This window comes from Nomascus leucogenys, chromosome 21 (assembly GCF_006542625.1).
Source record: "Nomascus leucogenys isolate Asia chromosome 21, Asia_NLE_v1, whole genome shotgun sequence".
NCBI classification, from domain to species: domain Eukaryota; kingdom Metazoa; phylum Chordata; class Mammalia; order Primates; family Hylobatidae; genus Nomascus; species Nomascus leucogenys.
The window spans coordinates 67,637,898-67,663,846 of record NC_044401.1 but is presented as its reverse complement, the minus strand read 5'-3'; the positions used below and the strand labels follow the sequence as shown (position 1 = coordinate 67,663,846).

General features: G+C 42.0%; 1 protein-coding gene across 1 annotated transcript in view; it reads right to left on the bottom strand.

Moving 5' to 3' along the window:
* Positions 1–958: 958 nt before the first annotated feature.
* Positions 959–25,949, bottom strand: part of SHQ1 (SHQ1, H/ACA ribonucleoprotein assembly factor) — a 104,759-nt gene continuing 79,768 nt past the window's right edge. Inside the window, exon 11 of the mRNA XM_030801568.1 lies at positions 959–2,521. Within this exon, the coding sequence (XP_030657428.1) occupies positions 1,969–2,521 (553 nt within the window). The 3' untranslated portion in view covers positions 959–1,968. The remainder of the gene's footprint in view (positions 2,522–25,949) is intronic.

Sequence of the window (25,949 nt, the reverse complement as noted above, 5' to 3'; positions counted from 1 at the left end):
CACCTAAGAAGGTAAAATTCACAAAGTGTGGCATCCAATCAAAGACTATGAGGCATGCAAAAAAAAAAAAAAAAAAAAAAAAAAAAAAAAAAGACTCATTATGAGGACTTGTATCCAGAATTTATAAAGAACTCTCAAACTGCCGGGCGTGGTCACTCATGCCTGTAATCCCAGCACTTTGGGAGACCGAGGTGGACAGACTGCTTGAGCTCAGGAGTTCAAGACCAGTCTGGGCAACATGGCAAAACCCCGTCTCTACCAAAAATACAAAAATTAGCCCGGCACGGTGACGCACACCTGCAGTCCTATGTACTTGGGGGGCTGAGGCATGAGAATCGCTTCAGCCTGGAAGGCTGATGTTGCAGTGAGCTGAGATCACGCCACTGCATGCCAGCCTGGGTGACAAAGTGAGATTCCAACTCAAAAAAAAAACACACACAGAACAAAACCAACCAAACAAAAAGAACTCTAAAAAATCACATCCCAGCCTGGGCAACATGGCAAAACCCCATTTCTATAAAAACTACAAAAATTAGCTGGGTGTGGTGGAGCAAGCCTGTGGTCAGGAGGAGGTGCGAGATTGCTTGAACCTGGGAAGGTGAGGCTGCAGTAAGCAGAGATTGCACCACTGCACTCCACTCTGGGAGACAGCGTAAGACCCTGTCCAAACACACACGCACGCGTGCACACACACACACAAAGACAGATTTGAACAGACACTTCCACAACAAAATACCACTATACATAGTTTAAGAGACTGACCATATCAATAACAAGCATGTGGAAGACAGGAACTCTCAAAAACTATCACTTTTGGTGGGAATGTAAAATGGTACGGCCATGCTGGAGAACAGTTCAACGTTTTCTTAAAACATTAAACACATACCTACCATATGGCTCGGTCATTCCACTCTCAGGTATTTGCCTAAGCGAAATGAAAGCATATGTCCACATGAAGACTTGTATACAAATGTTCATAACAGCTTTATTTATAACAGCCCCAAACTGGAAACAACCCAGGTGTCCATCGATAGGTCAGTGAACAAATCTATTCAATGAAGTAGTACTCAGCAATGAAAAACATAAAAACAAAACCTCTTGACACATGCTACCACATGGATGAATCTCAAAATAACTATACTGACTAAAATAAGCCTGACCAAAAAAGGGATATATATTGTATGATTCAATTTACATAGAATTCTAGGACATGCAAACTAATAACAGGGCACAAGGGCACTTGGGAATAATGGGTCCGTTCCTCACTTCAATTGAGGTGATAGTTTTAGGCAGGGTATACATACGCCAACACATTGTACACTTTCAATACGTGCAGTTTATCGGGTGTCAAGTACACCTCCTAAAATAAAAATATTGATGGGCTTTACATTCTGGAGACACTGGCAGTAGAACTATTATTTTCAGCTTGAAATATTAGCTACACTTTGGCAAAAATACTTTTGAACTTTATCTTCACAGTCGCAGCAAGGAAAACAAAAGGTATAAACATTCACTGATTGAAAAACAATGTCATAAAGTTGTCCCCGTATCTGTGGGGGGTTGGTTCCAGGACTCCTGAGGATACCAAAATCCTCAGATGCTCAAGTCCCTGATAAAAAATGGTGCAGTATTTGCATATAACCTACCCACATCCTCCTGTACACTTTAAATCATCACTAGATTACTTATATTACCCAATACAATGTAAATGCTGTGGGAATAGTTGTCATACTGTATTATTTAGAGAATAATAACAAGAAAAAAAGTCTGCACATGTTTGGTACAGACGCGATTTTTTCTTAAATACTTTTGATCTGCAGCTGGTTGAATCCACAGATGTAGAACACACAAATACAGTGGGCTGACTATATACTAAGAAAAATTACAAAGTCAAAATGAGGAATTCTCATTCGGTGAATGAAATCAAATCTACCGTATTTCTCAACAATGAATAAAACCACCTAAGAGTCAATTATTTGGTGTCTGACAGCCGTCTCTCTTCTGCATATTGCTGTGGTTTACAGCAGTGGTGCCCTTGGGTTCAGAAACCTGAACCGTAGTCTTCAGTTGTTCCCCAAGCTCCTCTATCAGAGGCCCAGACACTCCAAGAGGCCGGGAAGAGGCAAGTGGCTTTCCCTGACTGGCATCAGACTCCTGGATGGCTGTGTTTCTGCGTACTCCACCATCAACAATGAGAAGGGCACTGCTTTCTTCAAGAAAGGGACCTTGCAAAGAATTGACTGTCTCAGATGGACTATCTTTGAGTTCATCTTGTTCTGAATCTGAGTCTGAGTCTTCCTTTCCAGATGACACGGTGCTGTCTGAGTCCTCCGAATCACTTGCCCCAGAGCTGGAGCAAGGTGTCTGCTGCCCAGAAACTGAATGGGCTGCTTTTAATGCAGTTTCTTCCTCCTGGACAAGCAGTGCTGCTGCTTCTAGTTCTTCCAGTTCTAACCCCAGCTGGGCCTTTGTAAGGGAGACTTCCTTTAAGGCTTCTGCAAGAGCTGCCAACTTTTTGGATCTTGAAAACATTTTAAGAAGAAAGATTAGAATTATTTATTAATTGGCCTGGGGATAACAGGGTATACAGCTTCCAAAAAAATAAAGTTGAATCCATATTTTAAATGGCACACCAGGATATATACCATAACAGATCCAAGATATTTATGTAAAAAATGAAGCTATTAAAAGTATTACAGGGAAACAGATTTCTTTTATGACCCTAAGAAGGAGGTAGGCTTTTCTAACTATGACTCAAAATTCAGAAGCCACAAAAGACTGATAAATTCAACTAAATAAAATCAATTTCTTGGCCAGGCGCAGTGGCTCACGCCTGTAACCCCAGCACTTTGGGAGGCTGAGGCGGGTGGATCACCTGAGGTCAGGAGTTCAAGACCAGCCTGGCCAACATGGTGAAACCCTGTCTCTACTAAAAATACAAAAAATTAGCCGGGCACAGTGGCAGGCACCTGTAATCCCAGGTCCCTGGGGGGCTGAGGCAGGAGAATCACTTGAATTCAGGAGGTGGAGGTTGCAGTGAACCAAGATCACACCACTGCACTCCAGCTAGGCAACATGGCGAGACTCCATCTCAAAAAGAAAAAGGAAAATATCCATTTCTTCTGGGTAATATATCTATAATAAGCGCATGTATATATATATATACACATACACTAATAAAGCCTAATTCTAACAGAGTTCCTAATAATGGATATATAACAATCCAACAGAAAAATGGACAGAAGATACAAGCAGACAATTTTCACAAAAGGAAATATAAGTAACTCTTAAATATATTAGATGTTCAACTCCAGTCAAATAAGAAAATACAAATTAAAGTCATATGTGAGATATATTTTTTATTGGCAAATACCCAAACATTTGATATTATTCTGTTAGCAAGACTGCAGGAGAAAAGGCACTTTCATATACTGATGGAGGAAGATTAAATAGCTACAACCCCCATGAAGGAGAACTTGGCAATAACTTTCAAAATGGAAAATGTATATACCCTGGACCCAGCAAGCCCCATGTCTGAAAATTAAACACATGCAGTACACACGCTACATGACATAGGTCTGAGGTTATTTACTATGACATCTTTTTTAATACCTAAAAATGGGAAACAACAAAATGTCCTTGTTATAAGACTGGTTGACTGATGAAATAAGTTATGGCATATCCATACAAAGGAATACCCTACAGCTGTACAACGAATGAAGCTCTCCATGGGCCAATCCGGACTTAGTGCTTAACAACACAAAAGGCTCACCATATGTATATGCTACATATATATAAAAAGGGAAAATAACAGGAAAGATATCAAAACAAATGTTTCTATTTGCTTGTATACTTCTTAATAAACTCTCCAAAGTCACAGAAAACAGTAACTTCTGTAAAGGAGATAAGGAGGGAACTGGAAATATGGGGGATGACACAGGATGATGGTGTGATGGAGCCTTTTCACTGCCTATTGTTTTATTTTTAAAACCTATATAAATGTTCACAGTCTTAAAATGTACAAAGAGGAAAAGCAATATCAGCAACATGAAGTGCTTTTTCTTTTTATTATAAAACCATTTCACATTATTTCAGAATTTTTTTTTTTTTTTTTTGAGACAGAGTCTCACTGTGTCACCAGGCTGGAGTGCAGTGGTGTGATCTCGGCTCACTGCAACCTCCGCCTCCCAGGTTCAAGCGATTGTCCTGCCTCAGCCTTCCGGGTAGCTGGGACTACACGCGCATACCACCATGCCCAGCTAATTTTTTTTGTATTTTTAGTAGAGACGAGGTTTCACCATGTTGGCCAAGATGGTCTCGAACTCCTGACCTCGTGATCCACCCACCTCGGCCTCCCAAAGTGCTGGAATTACAGGCGTGAGCCACCATGCCCAGCCGAAGATTCTTTTCCTCTAAATTACCTGCTAGATTTATAATATTACATTGTATCGAGTAAATAAACTTTTCCATTATTAACTTGGATGCATTTAGTTGTTTTTTGTTTCTAAAAGAACCAACACGACACAAACTGGCATTCTCCAAAGATGACTACTATTCTTAAGGGGAAATCTGATGTGACAACTGAAGAAAGGTGGCAGTGAGTGAAAGCGGTAAACATGCTGACATGGTTTCTATGTTTCCCTGACTCCAAAGATTAAATGAACGTACAAAGCATTGAGGGGCTTTAAGACAAACTGGATGAGGGTGAGTTTACAAGATAAATTCATTGGTAAAAGTGTAGTCCATCCCATAAAATTAGGAAAATGAGGCTTCATTTCAGTGGAGCTGATGGTACAATGGGAAATACCGAACAAAGATGGTATTTTAATCTGGGTGCCCGCATGTACCTGAAATGGTATTTCTCAAAATACTCAGCACAATAATGAGATTGTGCAGGGATTGCCCCCCACCCCCCACAACCCCTGCTGCCTCTTCACATATGTAATCAGGCCACAGAAGCATGACTGCAGTACCCAAGGGTGAGCGGGAGGCACAGTACGGTGAGTGGGACAAGGGTGGTCACCATCGTTGGTGGGTAGCTTTCTCTTAACCCTGGGTTTCAGTGCCAGAACTTCCAGAGTGCTTAGAGAAAGGGAGGGGTTTAGGGTAACGAGGAAAACCAAGGTGAGATCCACTAGAGTCAGTTAATGATTCACCAAAGCATTATAATCCCTGCCTAATCTTTCATCAGTCTGAGGCATTTTTAAAAGCATAGTTATGGAATATGACAGCTGCAACATAATATGCATTTATACCCAAGATAGTTGTAGATAATGTCCACCATATATTGTGAAACCTTGACCACCAGTGGTAAAGGATTCAGTCTGAGCTGCTGCAAAGTTCGGTCAGTCTAAGAACTAGTCCACCACTCTGTTTCTCCATGAAAGGGAGTTCTCTCTGGGCAGTGACACACAGCTTAAGAAATAAAGAGTAATAAATTTGGGAAAGTGGACACTGCCTCTAACTCTAATACTAGAAATAAAAAATATAAAATAAAAGCTTTTACTTTACTATGTATCTCATTTTAATTGTCATGACAAATACTTCTCAACAATATACAAAGGATGATGTTCCACTAACATCACTGCACTTGCTCCATTAACCACCTTGTGAATCAGTGCCACTGTTATCCCTACATTACAGATGAGGAAACTAGAGCTTGCAGGGGTCCGAGAGCCGCTGAGGTTCACTCAGCCAACAAGGGGCGCTCACGACTGGAAACCAAAGCCTCAGAACTCCAGCCCTCTTTCAGTTCCACCAAAGGGCCTTCCATGAATATACAGGCTCTGCAAAGTGTTCTTTTTTCTTTTTCTTCTTCTTTTTTTTTTTTTTTTTTGAGACGGAGTGTCACTCTTGTTGCCCAGGCTGGAGTGCAATGGCACAACCTCAGCTCACCACAACCTCTATTTCCTGGGTTCAAGAGATTCTCCTGCCTCCGCCTCCCGAGTAGCTGGGATTACAGACATGTGCCACCATGCCCGACTAATTTTATATTTTTAGTAGAGACAGCGTTTTTCCACGTTGGTCAGGCTGGTCTTCAACTCCCGACCTCAGGTGATCTGCCTGCCTAGGCCTCCCAAAGTGCTGGGATTACAGGCATGAGCCACCGCACCTGGCCAAAGTGTCCTTTCTTAAGGCCACATTCTTTACTTCTTCCTAATTTGAGCTCTACTCAGCATCTTCCAACTGAGCAAGTTATGACTTGCACAAAGCCCAGAATCTTCCAAAGGAACTGTGACTAATATATTTAGCTTAACAATGTTAAATGAAGTATACATATAAGCATCATCTATGGAGGTTTAGAAAACAAGGGTAAAATTCAAATCATTTTTGTGAATATTGCTGAATATATTAAACATGCCAATTCTCAAGTTGATATGATTTGGATCTTTGTTATTTTCTACTATACCGATATTGTGTCCTGTCTTTTATAACAGTAGAAATGTGGAATTCCAAAACTCCTTCCCTAGAATCCTGGCTCTTCTCAGAAAGCATACCCCACACACAGGGGGACTAAAAGTAACGAGTGTAACAGGCAGAAAAGTGGTGAAGCTGAGTCCAGGGGCCCAAACAGGAACTCCTGCCTGTAACCGGCTGATGCGAACTATTTTTTTTTTTTTTTTTTTTGAGATGGAGTCTCGCTCTGTCACCCCAGGCTGGAGTGCAGTGGCGCAATCTCTGCTCACTGCAAGCTCTGTCTCCCGGGTTCACGCCATTCTCCTGCCTCAGCCTCCTGAGTAGCTGGGACTGCAGGCGCCCCCCACCACGCCCAGCTAATTTTTTTGTATTTTTAGTAGAGACGGGGTTTCACCGTGTTAGCCAGGACGATCTCGATCTCTTGACCTCGTGATCCGCCCGCCTCGGCCTCCCAAAGTGCTGGGATTACAGGCTTCAGCCACCGCGCCCGGCCGCGAACTTTTATCCTTCAGTTCAGCATTGTATTATGTTTAAAATTACCAGGTTATACAATAAGTTGATGGATGGATGGATAGATAGATGGATAGATGGATGGATAGATGGATACATGCATGGATGGATAGATGGATGGATGGATGACAGATAGACAGACAGACAGACAGACAGATAGGTAAATTCATTTTTGATCCTTCACCAAGCTTCATTTGTATTTTATTATCCCACCTTTACTACCTCAAGCTAGCTAGCTTCTTAAATTAACATTAAAGTTCTGAAAGAAACTTTAATAGAAGAAACATTCTGAACTCTCTCCCATTCTTAAAGAATGCTAGGATAAAAACTGATTAAAATTTCAAAATAGCACTGGTGTAGAATGTGCCCCAATAGTCTGAGGAATGAAAGTTGGGTTTGTTTTTATTCAATTACTTAGCACAGATAACCTAGCAATCACTGTTCACAAAAAGGGAAATTATTCCTGTAGGGAAAAAAAATTAACCCATGAAAGAGTAGCTGTTTTGTTTTCTCAACCACTAGTACAATTAGAGTTGGTTCTAATCTGCCACTCCTTGTCAATTCTACAATCTACTTTTGTAACAGACTTACCTTTTCAGAAAGCAGCTCACTTAAGGTAGGTAGTGGTTTTTTTCTGTCATACTCAAAACTGACTAGGCTAGTTCATGTCCAAAAGCTTGGTCAAATGGCATTATTAGATAACCACTCTTACAAACATCAGGTACTATTTATTTATCTATTTAGAGACAGGTTCTCACTCTATTGCCTGGGCTCTGGAGTGCAGTGGTGCAATCAGAGCTCCCTGTAGCTTTGACCTCCTGGGCAAAAGTGATCCTCCCACCTCAGCCTCCTGAGTAGCTGGGACTACAGGCACATGCCACCACACCCAGCTAATTTTTAAGTTTTTTGTAAAGACAGGTTCTCCCTGTGTTGCCCAGGCTGGTCTCGAACTCCTGGGCTCAAGTGATTCTCCCACCTTGGCTTCCCACAGTGCTGTGATTACAGGCATGAGCGGCAGCCCTGGGCATGGTACATTTTGATACTCTCAACAAACACATAGGCTGAGTTACTAGTTATAGTATATGGTTTCTGTTTGTCGGGTTAGGTTTTTCTTGAGACAGAGTCTCACTCTCCCTTCCAGTCTGGAGTGTGGAGTGCAGTGGAGCGATCTCAGCTCACTGCAACCTCCACCTCCCTGGTTCAAGTGATTCTCCTGCATCAGCCTCCCGAGTAGCTGGGATTACAGGCATGCGCCACCACGCCCAGCTATTTTTGGTTATTTTTAGTAGAGACGGGGTTTTGCCATGTTGGCCAGGCTGGTCTCAAACTCCTGACCTCACAGTGATCCACCCACCTTGGTCTCTCAAAGTGCTGGGGATTACAGGAGTCAGCCACCACGCCTGGCTAGTTATAGTGTATGTTTTACATCTAAGTGAGGATCACCTACCTGCTAAGAATGTATTTATTATAGAATGAAGAGACGCTGCATTTAAAAGAGACAACTGGATACCACCACTGTCACACTTTAATAAAACCACACTCAAAATAGATTTTTCTCAGAAAGTTACTGGAAATGTAATCCTACAGTGTAACTTAAAAAAGACCTTTCATTCTTTTTGCATATGTGAAATAATATCCTATTTGGAGAATTTCTCTTTAAAAACTGCAGACAAGTTATGCTACGTGTAACTACCACGAAAGAGTAATTGCAACAGCAGAAAGTACATGCCTTTACTATGGCTAAGCTGATACAAAATTTCCTCAATTATTTTACATTTGGCGACTGTATTTAGGAGGGGGCAGCCTCCGCAGCCTTATGAAGCAACCAAAACAAAATGCAAAAGGAACCTGAAATGTAGGGGCAGGGGAACTGGGTATAAATGGAAAGCATACATCCTGTTTTTTTTGCTGTAGAGTTTTGTTTCAAACTATCAATCAACTTTTCACCACTTCCTGCAATAGCAGGTCTACTATAAATCTCAGAGTAACCGACTAGGTTTCATTTCCTCTGCCCAAACCTAGAAGCCTGCCAGGCATGACATACTGAGACTAGAGCCCACAAATGATCACAGAGGACAAGACTCCAGTGAGGCAATTCCAGACAGTTCAAACTGGATGCTTACCAGCTAACTTGGCCTTTTAATTTCATAGCATACCACACACACAATCTCAGGTTCTATCTGGGACCAAACAGTAGATCAAATTTCTTCTCTTTCCTTTTCTCTTTTTTTTTTTTTTTTTAAGAGATGGGGTCTCACTGCATTGCCCAGGCTGGAGACCAGTAGTCAAAGGAGCAGTAATACCACAATACAGTGTTGAACTACTGGCCTCAGCAGCCCTCCTGCCTCAGCTTCCCAAGTAGGTGGAACTACGGGTACGTGCCACTGAGCCTGGCTTCAACTTTCTTTCTGAAGGGCATTTACTGCACATCAATGGTAGACTGGATAAAGAAAATGTGGTATATACACCATGGAATACCATGCAGCCATAAAAGGAAAAGAATCATGTCCTTTGTAGCAACATGGATGGAGCTGGAGGCCATTTTCCTTAGCAAACTAATGCAGGAACAGAAAACCAATTACCTCATGTTGTCACTTGTAAGTGGTAGCTAAATGGTAAGAACACATGGACACACAGAGGGGAACAACACACACCAGGGCCTATCAGAGGATGGAGGGTAGGTAGAGGGAGATGATCAGGAAAAACAACTAATGAGTACTAGGTTTAATACCTGGGTGGCGAAAATAATCTGTACATCAAACTCCCATGACACAAGTTTACCTATATAACAAACCTGCACGTGTCCCTGAACTTAAAAGTTAAATTTTTAAAAAGGGCATTTATGATAATGACATGTCATAAATCCTCTCTACTGAAAATAACCCGATCCATACTTTAGGTTCCTTGGCCCAAAATACGTGTATGTAGCCTGATCTAAAGGTATTAATGCACTGGCTTTAAGTAGAAGTTGCTGGTGAAATTCCTATCTTGAATCTGAGAGCCACAAAAGAAAACAAATACCAATGGATGCACAGAGGAACCCGGAGCTGTCTCTTCTTATTCTGTAACAGTGAAAAGCACTTCTAGCGCAGCCATTAACAAAAACAAGAAACGACTCTCTACGAACAAGAAACGACTAACTTAATACAAGGAAGGCTGCAAGATAAAGAGTTATTTAAACCATATCTAGTTTGGGCCAATAAAACAACTTCTCATACAAATTTCAACTGGCTTTTATGCCATTTTGTGGGCGTAGGCTCTGAGAAACATCATCTAGTCCATGGATCAGCAGAATCATTTTCTGAAAACTCCCTGTATTCGTTTCCTAAGGCTGCCATAACAAACCACCAAAAACTGGTAGCAGCAAACAAAATAAGTAAATTTATTTTTCACAGCTCCTGAGGCTACTTTCTTTTTTTTTTTTTTTTTTTTTCCGAGACGGAGTCTCATTCTATTGCCCAAGTTGGAATGCAATGGCACGATCTCGGCTCATTGCAACCTCCACCTCCTGGGTTCAAGCAATTCTCCTGCCTCAGCCTTCTGAGTAGCTGGGATTACAGGCACACACCACCACACCCGGCTAATCTTTGTATTTTGGTAGAGACGGGGTTTCACTATGTTGGCCAGGCTGGTCTCGAACTCTCGACCTCGTGATCCGCCTGCCTCAGCCTTCCAAAGAGCTGGGATTACAGGCGTGAGCCACCGCACCTGGCCAAGGCTACTATTAATAGTCCAGAATTAAGGAGTCAGCAGGGTTGGTTCCTTCTCAGGGCAGAATCCCTTCCATGCCCTTCTCTTAGCTTCTGGTGTTGCTGGCAATCCTTGGAGTTCCCTGGTTTGTAAATGCATCACTCCAAGCTCTGCCTCTGTTGTTCAGGGTGTTCTCCCTATGTGTTTGTGACTTCACATGGCCATCCTTCACTATGTGTGTGTCTTAGTGTCTCTTCTTTTCTTATGAGGTCACCAGTCATAGTGGATTAAAGGCCCACCCTACTCTAGCATGACCTCATCTTCACTAATTACATCTGCAATAACTCTATTTCCAAATAAGGTCACATTGTGAGGTTCTGCAAGGACATGAATTTTGGAGGGACATCACAGGGCATCACTATAACACAGTACACCCTGTAGAGCTGAAATAAATAGTGGAGACGCTCATTAATAGAGGATAATAGATCAGAAAAAAGTAAATCAACTTAAAATGGAGACCAAAATTTAATAGTAAATAATGATGATAAGGTTAAAACTTCACCTTGAGGCTGGAGGCAGTGGCTCACACCTGTAATCCCAGCACTTTGGGAGGCCAAGGTGGGCAGATCACTTGAGGTTAGCAGTTCAAGACCAGCCTGGCCAACATGGTGAAATCCTGTCTTTACTAAAAATATAAAAATTAGTTGAGTGTGGCGGCAGGCACCTGTCATCCCAGCTACTCAGGAGGCTAAGGAAGGAGAATCACTTGTACCTGGGAGGCGGAGGTTGTAGTGAGCAGAGACTGCAGCACTACACTCCAGCCTCGGCAACAGAGGGAGACTCTGTGTCAAAAACACAACAGCAAAAACCAAGCACTTCACCTTGAAACAAAACTACAAACTACAAAAATAAATTGATGAAATATTTAACAATGTTAACAATATGTAGGTTAAAACTGCAACCATGTACTAATTTTCAAAAACAGCAAAGAATGAACCAAATATTAATTGTATTTGTAATTGTTCTAACAAAATTATATTACAGCACCATCTAACATTCATCACTTCATGTTGGTCTTTTTGTAGCAGAATCAGAGAAGGTAATTCTTACAGAAAAAAATCAAGGGTATCATCAGTTTCCTCAAGGGCCTCTCAATCATGTGATGCTCAAATCAATCCTTTAATCAATCCTTTAATATTCAAAATAAGGACTTTCCATTAATTTCACTATTATTGTAGAGTTTTCTTCTTCAATTGTTTACTATGGTGAGTGGTTCCATGTGGTTCAAGCACATCCCCCATATCACTTCCAATGTTTTCGTGAAATCCTTGGTCTTTTGGTTGACTTGCAATTTATTTGCACTGTACAATATCAATGATCAACAAGTCAAACAACAAAAATACTGGCAAGATGGATGGGAAAGATGATGGGAAGGAAATGATATACTAGAATGCGGATGAAATTTATTAAGGGGCTTGCTCCTTAGTGAATATTTTTGAGTTATGACTACCATCGCGTTTCTTTGTAACTTTCTAAGTGCAGAAACTCAATGAATATTCAGAAAGGACTTCCTGCATGACACATATAGGTGGCTGTACTAGAGATCCACTGAAATTTCATTCTTTAAGGGAGCACAGAAGTCATTTCCTCCAATTCTTCCACTTTATAAATGCAGTTGACATGACTGGCTACTTTGATGCAGCTTGAAAGTTTGTGTGACTTAAATTGGAAAAGTTGCAACAAGATATTAATCCCAAAGTTCCAAGCTTAAAGGGCTCTTCTCTCTCACCTGCTCTCTTTCAGCTGCTTACAGGGTAGTTGTTACAAGAGTAATATAAATTATTTAATCTTTGAAAAAGACTGTTGAAAACTTCAATGCTACTTAATTCCTATGGAGAAGTCAGCTTGACTGTGATGTACTAAGCTTAGGAAAAATACAATGTGGAGCTAGAAAATAATCAGCATCAAATCATTCCTTAAGGAAATGACAGTGACCACTTTCCAAAAGTCCCTGGCAGAAAATAACTCTGTCTTCTTGAAATATTACAAAATATATCAAAGTTTTAAAAATCACAAAATAGACCTTCATATCCTTTTATGAAAAGCCAATTGTGGGTTTCTTATAATTAGATTGATAAAAGCTCTCAAGACGATTCCAACAATTCAACAACTATGCCACTTTTCAAAAAAGTTTATGAACTCTAGTCCTTAGTGCTTTAGTAGAGAATACAAATATTCATGAACGCATTAATATATATCTGACACATTAGACTGCAGATCCCAAGAAGGTGGGGGAAATAAAATTTTTATTTTTACTTTTTTTTTTTTTTATTCTTTTAGGGATGGAATCTTGTTCCATCACCCAGGCTGGAGTGCAGTGGCTCAATCACAACTCACTGCAGCCTCAATGTACTGTGTTCAAGCAATCCTCCCACTTCAGCCTACGGGGTAGCCAGGATTAGAAGCACACACCACCACGCCTGGCTAATTTATAAATTTTTTGTAGTGACAGGGGCTTGCTACATTGTCCATTGAGCCCCTCAAACTCCTGGGCTCAAGTGACCCTCCTGCCTCAGCCTCCCAAAGTGCTGAGATTATAGACATAAGCTACTGCGCTGGGCCAAGGAATAAAATTTTTAGATGTATTTGAGTAATATAGTCAAATCACTATGGCAAACAGCGATAATAAAGACTCAACCACCTCTTGGATGCTACGCAAAAGGACAAAGGTTCCTTGACAGTATCCGTTAATACAAAAGGCTTGCACTTCCTGTGCAGTAACTCTGTGCAGGCTTTCTAAGTATTTCACATGGTAAACTCATGAAGTACTTACAGCAACCCTGTGAAATAGGTACTATTATTATCCCTACTGGTAAAATAAGAAAATAATGTGGCACCTTCTTTGAGCCATGGAGGACCAAAGCAGATGTCTTATTATCACAGAAAGACAACTCTAAAGACCTCAAGCAGAACAGTTCTTACTTTTTATGTTAATTATGTGTGAACTCACATAAGTTTCCCCTGGTTCACAATTATATAGAGAATCATTTACTTTAATCGTCAAACGATAAACAGGTGGGCTACATGTTTAAAAAGTCCTCCATCAGAATGACTCTCCTGCACAGAAGGGGTGAAAGCAGGGGAGCTACAGGCAAGGAGACAGGCTCTAGCTCCAGCAATGTTTTTGAGTACAGTCTGCACATAAACACGTACATACATACATGTGCCCACACACATACATGTGCCATGTGCCCACAAACATGTACATACATACATGCGCACACACGTGCCTATACATACATCTGCCCACACACATTAGTACACACATACACACACATCCATTTTTTGAGAAAAATAAATGACTTAGAAAAAAACACTCGCTATGGCAATGCTAAATACTGAAAAGAATGGCTCTCATAAGGTTTATCCAAATGCAGAGAAGCCACCATTTGGCTCAACCCCAACCTCCACTTAAGAAATTCAAGGGTGAGGGTGACAAATAGTTAAGAAAGGTACAATGTCCATAAAGAACTGTGTGAAAGAAATGCAGTTCACCCCAACTTTGCAACTGTTTTACATTTTTGCCAGCCCAGATCAAATTCGCAGAGATGGAAATGTGTGTCTCATAAATTTGCCACATTTCTCTCTACTCCCTAGCAGAAATGCTATTGCTGAAATGTGCTTCACTGTGATCCCAAAAGCTGATTTAAATAACAGCCCCATGAACCTCTTGGAATTGTATACCTCACTTGAATTGTGTACCTCGCAAAGTCTCCCATTCCATACGGGCTGCTGGGGAATTCAAATGTGTGACTCACTCAACATGACAGAATGTACCTGCAGCTCCTTCTTGCCTCCAGTTTCATTTTGATTCTATTTTTTTTTTCTTGAGACAGAGTCTCGCTCTGTCACCCAGGCTGGAGTGCAGTGGCGTAATCTCGGCTCACTGCAACCTCTGCCTCCTGGGTTCGAGCAATTCTCCTGCCTCAGCCTCCTGAATAGTGGGGATTACAGGCACGGACCACCACGCCTGGCTAATTTTTGTATTTTTAGTAGAGACAGGGTTTCACCATGTTGGCCAGGCTGGTCTACAAACCCCTGACCTCAGGTGATCCGTCCGCCTCAGCCTCCCAAAGTGCTGGGATTATAGGCATGAGCCACCACGCCCGGCCTGTTTCTACTTTTAATTTTTTTCTTTTACCTTCACCTTTATGCCATCTTGTTTTATACACACACACACACACACACACACACACACACACACACACAGAGAGAGAGAGAGAAAAAGGGAGAGAAATGCTTTAAATAATTTCTAGTACAAGGTAGAGAATAAATTATGAATGAAACCAATTATCTGGTTAAGTAAAAAACACCTTTGTAGGATAGGAAAGGACAGAAGAAATGGGGACTACAAGTCGCAGGATGAAGCAGAGCTCTCCAATCCATTTTCTTCTCTATGACTACTCCATGAAGCATGGTATTTGGGCACATCAGACCTGAACAATTCTGACAACATTCCTACATTTCATCTGTGTGAAAAAAGGACAGTGTTGTTTAATGATGTAGGATTTTAACCTGTTAACTGTCCAAATGAAATGGCTGTTTGGATTCAATTAACTAAGTGTAGGTCAGCCAACTAAATGGAGAAGGTATCACTATAAAGTTGGTGGCAGAAGGAAGATACTGTGGGTTGAACTGTGTCCCCGACAAAGATGTGTTGATGTCCTAAGCCCTGGAAGCTGTGAATGTCACCTGTTTTGGAAACAGGGTCTTTGCAGATGTAATCAAGATTGGGTCATACCGGATTAGGGTAGGCCCTCAGTCCACCAACTGGCGTCCTTAAAGAAAACACAATGTAAACTCACAGGGACACAGAGAATGCCATGTGAAGATAGAGGCAGAGACTGGTGTGATGTGTTCATATGCCAGGGGATGTCTAGGGTTGCCAGCAACTGCTGAAGCCAGCAGAGAGGCATGGAACAGATTCTCCTGCAGAGTTTGCAGAAGGAACCAACCCAAATGACACCTTGATTTTGGAATTCTAGCCTCTAGGAATGCAAGGAATAAGGTCTGTGGTTTTAAGCCACCCGGTCTGTGGTAATTTGTTACAGCAGCCTTAGGAAATGAATATAGAAGAACATCAGTGATGAAGATCTTTACAGCAGACAGAAATTAGAAAGCATTGCATAGTATGTTCCTGAGTTTACAAATGGAAAAAAAAAAAAAAGACACCACTAAAAATAACAACAGCAAGGCACAGAAAAGTTTTCTTTGCATAATAACATGAGGGGAATAGATTAGTTTGTTTCTAATTCCCCTCCAAGCCCAAAATGCTATGCTTTTACACTATGATCACAATGTACCCCTGTTACAAACCTGCAATGACTTCCCAAACACTCAGAATAAAATCCAAACTCCCCACTTAAGAAAAGGCTGTGTAAGACCTGGCCCCCACCACTCTGGCTCTCCCATGATTCCCATCCAGGTCGCTGAGCTAACTCCCCTAACTGCCCTCTCTCTGTCCCAAGGACACACCAACAAATTCTCGCACAGCCTCGTACTTGTTCCCTTCTTTCTGGAATGCTCTTCCACAAGTCTTCCCATGCTGGTTCCTACTCATTCACAATTCAGCTAAAATGTTCTCAGAGAGCCTTGCAAAAGCAGTCTAGTTAAAGCAATGCTACCCAAGGTGTTTCGTATCACGGAACACACAGAAAACTGTCTCTATCCAGCATGGCGCATTGGGTAAACTCACCAGGCTGGCCTACATCCTACCGGCCATCCCGAGGGCTGAGGGGGGCAATATGCACACTCGCCTGAAGCCTACTTGGGGTGTCCTGGACAACCAGCTGGGTGGCTCTGCCCTTCCCTCTCCAACATACTGACATTCACTATTATGAGCTTGACATTTGAGGAGAGTTCTGAGGTGTAAGGAAGTGGAAGTCCTGGCTAAATTTTCAAATGGTATCTCCTTTAACTTCACTGTCCCATTCTGAAAGCAGAATAAAAAATAACTGCTTTCAAAATTTCCTGGCATACTCAGATAAAAGACAAGGTCAAGTGACTTCATATGTTTTCTTTGGATGTTTGTTCTAAATGCTAATTTTCTTTGGCTACAAAATGTAAAGTATGTGTGCTATACTGCTTTCACAGTACTAAGACAAACTACTCAAGTGTTGGTGTGTTGACTGCGTTATGCAGAAGCAGAAGCATGCAGGTCTTTACAATATAATGTGAGGCAAAAACTTAGAAAATTCAGAATATTTATGCAGTCACTGTTACAATATGCAATGAAATGTCTTCTTTTTTGTTTTTGAGACGGGGTATCGTACTGTCGCCCGGGCTGGAGTGCAGTGGCACGATCTCGGCTCACTGCAAGCTCCGCCTTCTGGGTTCATGCGATTCTCCTGCCTCAGCCTCCCAAGTAGCTGGGATTACAGAGGCACACCACCATGCCTGGCTAATTTTTTTATATTTTTAGTAGAGATGGGGTTTCACCATGTTGGCCAGAGTAGTCTCGAACTCCTGACCTCGTGATCTGCCCATCTCAGCCTCCCAAAGTGCTAGTATTATAGGCATGAACCACTGCGCCTGGTCAAAATGTCTTCTAAAATGCATGCCACAATGGCATCAACTAGTTAACCCAGAACCATTCTATGGTTTCTTAATGCCAATCCTATTCCACAAAATGAATGAAAGTAATGCATTGCCTGCTGGCTCAGTTTGAGTTTTCTGGAATTATTAAATGACTGACATATCACAAAAGCTCTGCCTCTTCCAAGTCACTCTGAACCATGGTTAATATGCTCTCTAAAAGAATGTCTGTAACGCTTGTTTTCCTACAGAGAAAGCAGGGATGAACACAAGAGGGCACCGTTATGGCACAGAGGCACGAGACAGGGCCAGTCACAACACGGAGTGTCCATCTCTCGGGAAGAGCTGCTGTACTGTCCCACAGTCCTAAACAAACAACCCCATGCTGTGCCAATCAGGATAGCTCACTGACTTAATAAGAACAGCTATTTAACTTGTGTCTCTTCTGTAGGAGAGCCAGGCCTAGGAGCTGTAGCATTCAGCATTCAAGAGATCCTTCTGAACACAGGTCCTTGTTGGAACAGAGAGGGCTGTGCTGGGGGTGGCAGGGAGTCCTGATGGCTGGGTCTTAGGTCTGATCAGCAAAGACCAAGAGCAAAGTGCTCAGGAAATGTGCCCATCTGTAATCTACTCAATATCCAACCCTCCCCAGCATCCCCACTCACACAGAGTTATATTACTTGCTGCATTCCTTTTTAGGGTATAATGCTCTCAGGCCAATTTATTGGGAGATTTTTTTTAAGGTGCCCTAAAGACACTTTTAGGAATTGATGTTGAGAGTCAGATTGCTCCAAAAATAATGCTGAATGAATGAAGCCACACACAAAGGAGTGTGTACTGTATTTATTATCTCAATTATACAAAGTTCAAAAACAGGCAAAGCCAGTGGCTAGTGACAGAAGTCAGGACAGTGGTCACAAGGTAGGGTGTGCACGAAGGGGCCCCTGGAGTGTCTTTAAGGCACATTTCTTGACTGGGGTGGTTGTTACATGGTGTTTTCCTTTATGAGAATTCATTATTTGTATACTTATAATCTACATATACAATAAAAATTAACTTAAAAATTCCTTGAGTCCTGGAAAGAAGTCTCAAGCCAGAGAGAGAGGAGGACAGTCCTGAGGGTGGACAGGATCTCAGGATGGCTTCCATTTCCCCTTGAAAACTGTCAGGACCACCAATACTGCACCCTCATCTCAAACTTCCTTTTATAAGGCATGGAGCATTCTACCAAACCCAAAAAGAATTTCAAAACTATGCCTAGAGAAAGATCCATTAGCTGTCTCTTTCAATGTGCACACTATACACAGAAAGAGTTTTTCTTTGCACAAGTACACGCACAATTCATTGCTACTGAGGTTGTTCCTGAGGTATGAGTAAAGCACTGTCTATGGGTCATTTCCCATATCATTTTATAGGCATTTTTCCCCCAAGACTTCTGGCCTACAGACCAACTTTAGTACTTTCTGGGTTAAGTATAAAACAAGAATTTCCATTATTTTTACTTTACTTCCAAGCCTATCTAATACTTCATCTTATCCAATAAAAAATCTGAACATGAGCTACCAAGAATCTTTATGCCACCAGTATAAATATTTTACTTAAGGTGAACAATTTTTTCTAAGTTGTGTACTACGGAGTAGAGCTTACTTTCTCAAAACAGGCTGCATGTGGTGGCTCAGGCCTGTAATCCCAGCACTTTGGGAGGCTGAGGTAGGAGGACCACCTGAGTCCAGGATTTTGAGACCAGCAACATAGTGAGAACCCATCTCTACAAAAAATTTAAAAATTAGTTGAACATGGTGGTGTGCACCTGCAGTCCCAGCTACTCAAGAGGCTGAGGTGGGAGAATCATTTGCGCCTGGGAGGTCGAGGCTGCAGTGAGTCGTGGTTGAGCTGCTGCACTCCAGCCTGGGCGACAGAGACCCTGTCTCAAAAAAAAAAAAAAAAAAAAGAACAAAAACAAAAATCAAAATAGCTTTAAAAAATGGGCATCATAGGCCCCCATTCTATGTCTATAATTACAAGTAAAAGGTACACAATAAAAAAAGAAACCCTTCCCCCGGGGGTGGAGGTATGAAAAGACAACTCTGTCAAGTCCTCAGGTGCTTCATTCGTTGTGACTGTAAGGAAAGAGGGGTGGGGGAGTTTCTCTGGTAGACCTCAGCACTGCTCGGGCTTGTTTTGCTTCAATTTTTGGCACTTTGGATTGCTTTTTCCTTTTTCTTTCTTTTCTTTTTCTTTTTTTTTTTTTTTTTTTTTTGAGACAGAGTCTCACTGTGTTGCCCAGGCTGGAGCGCAATGGTGCAATCTCGGCTTACTGCAACCTCTGCCTCCCATGTTCAAGCAACTCCTCTGTCTCAGCCTCCCGAGCAGCTGGGACCACAGGCACGTGCTATCACGCCCGGCTAATTTTTGTGTTTTTAGTAGAGATGGGGGTTTCACCATATTGGCCAGGCTGGTCTCAAACTCCCGACCTTGTTGGATCGCTTTTTCTAATGAACTCCACTCATGTACCTGTTGACACATGCAAATGTAGATATATATGGTAGACTCTTTTTTCTTTGTAGATGAGGTCTTGCTATGTTGCCCATGCTAGTCTTAAACTCCTGGCCTCAAGCAACACGCCTGCCCCAGCCTACCTAAGTGCTAGGCGTGAGCCACCACGTCGGCCAATAGGGTATACTCAAAGTATGTATTTCTTTGTATTTATAATGAAATTTAAGATTAATCCAATCCTCTGCTTTCATTGTTCAAGCCTCCTATTCAAAATAAGAGAAATGTTCTCAGCACCCAGGGGCTTTTGACTCTACACATAACCTTAAGGAGTTATGCCATCAAATTTTGTCACTTAATTTTACTCTTATCAGCCAGAGACTACAATCATTTATGCCTCTAGCTAATTCTCTCACAAACTTTCAATTTCCTCAAATAAAATTTCTATAGAAAATCCCTAAATTTTACCACAACAATGCCTTATCTGAAGCCCTTGGACCTAGCCAGGTTTCAAAATTCTGATTTTTTTTTTTTTTTTTTGCATTTTAGAAAGGTAGAAATTAATGACATATGTCACATATTGCCCAGCACTCTCGGCAGCATCTTTTAAGCAAATACCCTGATATTTCTGAATGAAAATGTATGACTAGTCACTCCAAGATTGTAAATAGCTCAAGTGACCAAACAAGTTCATGTCAGTCAGGTTCCATGCCAACTGCCCTGGAAATACTTTTGTTTTCAGAACTTTCTGGATTTCAGAATTGTGGATAAGGCATTGTGGACCAGGACCAGAAGCAATCAGACTGAATTGCGGCTTTTCAGTTCAAATGCCCAAAGTCCAAGTCAGTCTTTCCACAAATACTTACTGACCACCTACTATGTGCTAGGGTTAGTGGATCCAAAGGGGAATACAAAACACAGTATTTGACCTAAACGATCAATATAATATCAGCGTGTGGTGGGCAAGGGGCAAGCCACAATACCACCGTGCAGTAAGTCTATGAGAAGGATGGGGATACGATGCCCTGGGCACTCAGAAGACAGTTTCTTTGCACATATAATTCTAAATGAAAACCATTCTGTATGTTAAAATAAGGGGGGAAAGTCCACCAAAGTCCTAATTCTTCCCAGCTTGACTATTTCAATGCTTTTTAAATTTTTTCAAATATCAAATGCTTTGACAAAAAAAAAGACTAACTTTTTCTTCCTTTTTGCCCTACTGTTTTGGTCCCTCTACCAACTTTACCTTGTGAAATTGCCTATAAGGTAAAGTCAAGCCTCATTATTCACCAATTCCATATCTGTGAATTTAGGTACTCAGTAAAATTTAATTGTAACTCCCCCCCAAGTCAATATTTACAGTGCTTTTGTGGTCCCTTGAGGACATACACAGAAAAGAGAAATTTTCGAGTTTCCCAACGCACGTTTCCAGCTCAGGTGCTACGAGATGATGACATTCTGACTTCTTGTCTCAGCTCTCACACTCTACACAAGGTTCCTTTACGTGGCCTACTTAATGCCGTGTTTTTTTCATTTTTGCCCTTTTTGTCGGTGATTTCATTGTTTAAAGTGCCCCTAAGCGTAATGCTGAAAGGCTGTTCAGTGTTCCTAAGCGGAAGGAGGCTGAGATGTGCCTGACCGAGATCACTTTGTTCAGGCATGAGTTTTAGTACTGTTGGCTGTGGGTTCAATATTAACGAATGGACAATATATATTAAATAAGATGACTTCAAATAGAAACACACATAAAACAAGGTTAAGTGTTATGACCAGACATTCACAGGAACCTAACCTGTATTTCCCCTGGGAACAATGGTTCAGAATTCACTAATTCAGTGTTCACAGTGACTTCATGGACCATAACCACCTCAAAGAGCAAGAATTGAGTACTGGCCATGAACAGAGAGAAGACACAGCCATTTCAGGCTCGGAAGGAGGGAAGGGGAAGAGAGAGGAGAAGCAGAGAGGTTCTAGAAAAGGAGTTATCTAAAATGAAACTTTTGTAAGTACTATGAGGAGAAAAGTAGGAAAGGTTCAGTGACATAGGAGCTGTGGAATCACAGCACAAGCCCTGGTACAGGGCCACATCCTAGGACTGCAAGGACTTACAGACCACATTCCACAGGACTATATATTCTATCTGGGAATGTGGTACGCAGGAGAGATGCACGTAAGATCATCTATTTACACCAGATCCTGACTATCAGAACACAAATTTCAAAATGTCCATGGTTTGGGGTCTTCTTTTTATTCCCATGAAAACTTCCAGGGTAGTAATTTTTACAAAGCGCAGGAAGCCTTCAGAGTGAGTTACATGCCGCCACCTCATCCACATCACAAGAACAAACTTCCGAACCTGGTCCGGCGTGATCTGTAGCTTGGCGCATATATATCACACCCTACCCGGTGCCCACATACCACACTATGCAGAACCACTTACTTACAAGTAGAAGAGGTAGAGTGCAGTGGTGCAATCACAGCTGATGGCAGCCTAGAACTCCTAGGCTCAAGTGACACCCCTGCCTTGGCCTCCCAGAGTGCTAGGATTATTTGCATGAGCCATGGAGCCCCGACTACTAGGGTTTGAAGTATTCAACAACTGCCTCAGGAAACATGGGATCTGAAAGCCAGACTTGACAGCAGTTCTGACAAGTGGTCCTCTATAGAAAATCAAACTTGGGAAAGTGTATTTTATGCTTGCCTATACTCTCTCAAAAACTAAATCGAAGTGAAAAGCATCTGTCTACCAGAATACCCTTAAATGACAGCCCCTAGACTATCTAAGGAGAATTTTAAAATACTTTTAATAAAGGCAATTGACTTCAATGGCTAATATTTAGTTTCTTTCCTTGATAAAGCCTTGCTTCTGAAAGCATAACCCTGGACCAGGAGCAGCAGCATCATCTTGGAACTTCTTAGAAATGCAGAATCTCAGCCCCCAACCCAGGTCTCTGAATAGGAGTCTTTTTAACAAGACTCCCAGGTAATACATATGCACCATGATGTCTGGAACGCCCCAGAGAGTTGTGACTATGTTGAAGTCATTATTACCAGCTGACACTTTTCATTCACTCTCAATATTGTGGACTCTTGGATCTGATCAAACAGTGGGATGGGAATGGTGGGGGGCTCCCCCTGTTCCTGGGTCAACTGTTGTGGTGGGGCATTGCTGACTTCACACATTGTGTACAGGGCAGCCTGACTCTGTCCCATCCCTCTTGCACCCAGAGCATGAGGACGAATCTCCACCTTGCATTTACTTACCAATCTTGACTTTAAGTAAAAACATGCATGGGGCCCTACTCTAATGGTTCCATGGCTCAAGAGTTCTTTCCTTAGCCCCTCTTCTAGGCCAGACTGATCCTGAGGCCCAGACTCAGAAACATTTTATCTCAAAACCCTGACTCTGCAAAGCTGGGCTTTCTGCCCATTAGCTGCCTTCTTGTACAAGATCTTCAACTTTCATAGGGACCTTGCCTGAAGCCAGGGTCCACATGCCTGCCCCTGAACCCATTTCTGTCCATTCAGATGCCACCACTTGCCTGTCTCCTCAGACCTCTACCCGTTACTTCCTTCTATGGCACTGGCCTCCCAAGAGTAGCTCCACCTCCAGACTGCACTGAAACAGCGCATCAGGGCTGCATTTTTCACTCATTCATTTTTTTTTTTTTTTTTAAGACAGTTTCCTTCTGTTGCCCAGGCTGGAATACAGTGCAACCTCCTCCTCCCAGATTCACATGATAGATAGATATAGATATAGATATAGATATATAGATATATAGATATATATAATTACTCTTTTTTTTTTTTTTTTTTTTTTTTTTTTTGAGACACTCTGTCACCCAGGCTGGAGTGCAGTGGTGCAATCTCGGCTCACTGCAACCTCCGCCTCCCAGATTCAAGCAGTTCTTGTGCCCCAGCCTCCTGAGTGGCTGGGATTACAGGTATGTGCCACTACACCCAGCTAATTTTTGTATTTTAGTAGAGAAGGGGTTTCGGCATGTTGGCCAGGTTGGTCTCGAACTCCTGACCTCAGGTGATCTGCCTGCCTTGGCCTCCCAAAGTTCTAGGATTACAGGCATGAGCCACCATGCCTGGCCAAATAAATACTTGAAAGTACTATGTGTTCAAGCCCTGAACAAAACAGACCAATTCCTGTGCTCATGGAGCTTATATTCTTGTGTAAGAAAAGATAATAAATACTAAAATAATAATAGATAATAAAAGTAAGTAAAATATAGTGTGCTAGATGATATAAGTGCCATGAAAATATAAAACAGAACTCAAAAGGTAGCCAAGGAGCACTCGGGTCAGGGGATTTTCAATTTTTTATGACTATTTAGGGAAGGCCTCACTGAAAGGTGACCTTGGGGACCCTATACATCACTGAAGAGCCTAAACTGTGGGACCTAGCTTATTCCTGTTTTCAGCTCTTCCACGTCTTCTCAGCTTGAACCTCCAGTCTATTAAGCTTAGTGTAAGACACTCAACGATCCCCTGCTCCCAGTTCTAAAAGCCATTTGGATGTCGATTCTGACATAGCTATTGCTAGTCTCCAGATCACGTATCCATCTCTAAACCATAGCTCTTGTACCATCCATCCACCTCTGTGGGCCAACCTGCACCTCCAAAGCCTCATCTGCTGCCCAAGTTCATACTACACCACTGCGGCCTGAGCCCGACCCTGAGCCTAAGCTGTCCCTTGTACACAGAAAATGACCACAGGTCATCTTGTTCTTGAAAAGGAAGACCCAGAGGTTTAATAAAAGAGAACGAAAATTCTGTCCAAGTCACAATTTTATGTAAACAAGATAAAACTATTTGAGGGCTTGGGAATGTGTCATTCTACAACTTACCTCTTCTAAGAAATTCACTGCAGAAGGTATCACAGGAAGGGTTCATGCCTCAGACACCAGGCAAACAAGGAGGAAAGATTTCAGCACATCCAAGCCCCTGGTGCAGGTCTGCCTGTGAAGGGAGGGGGGAACTGAAAGCACAGGCCTCTTTTAAGGACTTTATGAGCCATTTTATTTAAGTCTAATCAATCCCCAGCTGGAGGAAACCTGCTAGATAACTGAGTCCAGGTTGTCCAGCAAGCTTCAAATGATGATGGAAACGTGCTGTCTAATATGGTGGCCACTAACCCCGTGTGGCTGTCGGGCATTCAGAATGTCAGCGTGACTGAAGAACTATACCTTAAATTGTACTTAATTTGAACTAATTTAAATGAAAATAGCCACATGTGGCAATGAATACCAAATCAGACCACACAGATCTAATCTAAAGCCCTAATTTGTTTGACAAAGACGAAGCCTAGAGACTTTAGCGGCATAGGTATACCACGGGGCTAGCCACAAACCCAAGCACTAATCCTCCACATGGCATCATACTTGAGGGCTTCTAAATTGCTTGCATATGTACGACCCCATCCGATCCTTTCATCAGAAACATAAGCAGGTTCAATTCTCCATATTCCCCCAATGTTCGGAAGCAAACACTTGCCCCTTGCCAAAGGGTTCATCCCTGATTAGCCAGAGCTCCTCATGTGCAGACCCACTATGCACTATACTGTGCTGGCTCACGCTCTGAAGCAGGGACACCATCTGGGTAACTAAAGAGTTGATTACCGACATACAAGTTGAACAAGAGGCTGGACGATGACATTTGCCAGCAGAACCACTGGAGAATCTGTCCTATGTCATTGGGGCCAGTCCTTGACAAAACATTTATGCAAATTAAGTCTCCTAGAATAGTTTTACCAGGTAGGGAGCTACAATTAATCTCTTACATACTCTATTATAGTGATCACGACCCTCAACAATTAGGACTCAAGTAATTTGCTGGATATCTTTTTAAAATCCTACGTTCACTCTGTCCTCAAGACTCTGTCCTATAATTAGAACTGAAGAGTTGCCAACATGTCCCAATCAGACCCAAATTACTATCTACAAAAATTACTGACTACTAAAAATAAGAATGAAAAAGGGTCTCTGAGATACTATTTTACTAAATATAGGAATACACAGTACAACTTAATCCTCCACGGTTAGGTGGTTGCCAGAACCAAACCTGTTGACTGCCTAGCATTTCATGTTCCTACAAGAACTGCATGCAAAAGCCTAATTATGGTTTGATTCAAACGATGCTATCAAAATGCTTCCTGCGTGGGGCGGGAAATATAAGTGCTTTGCTCCTTTCATTCCTTGTCAGGGAGTCTGGGTGGTTTTTTTTTTCTTGGAGCCACC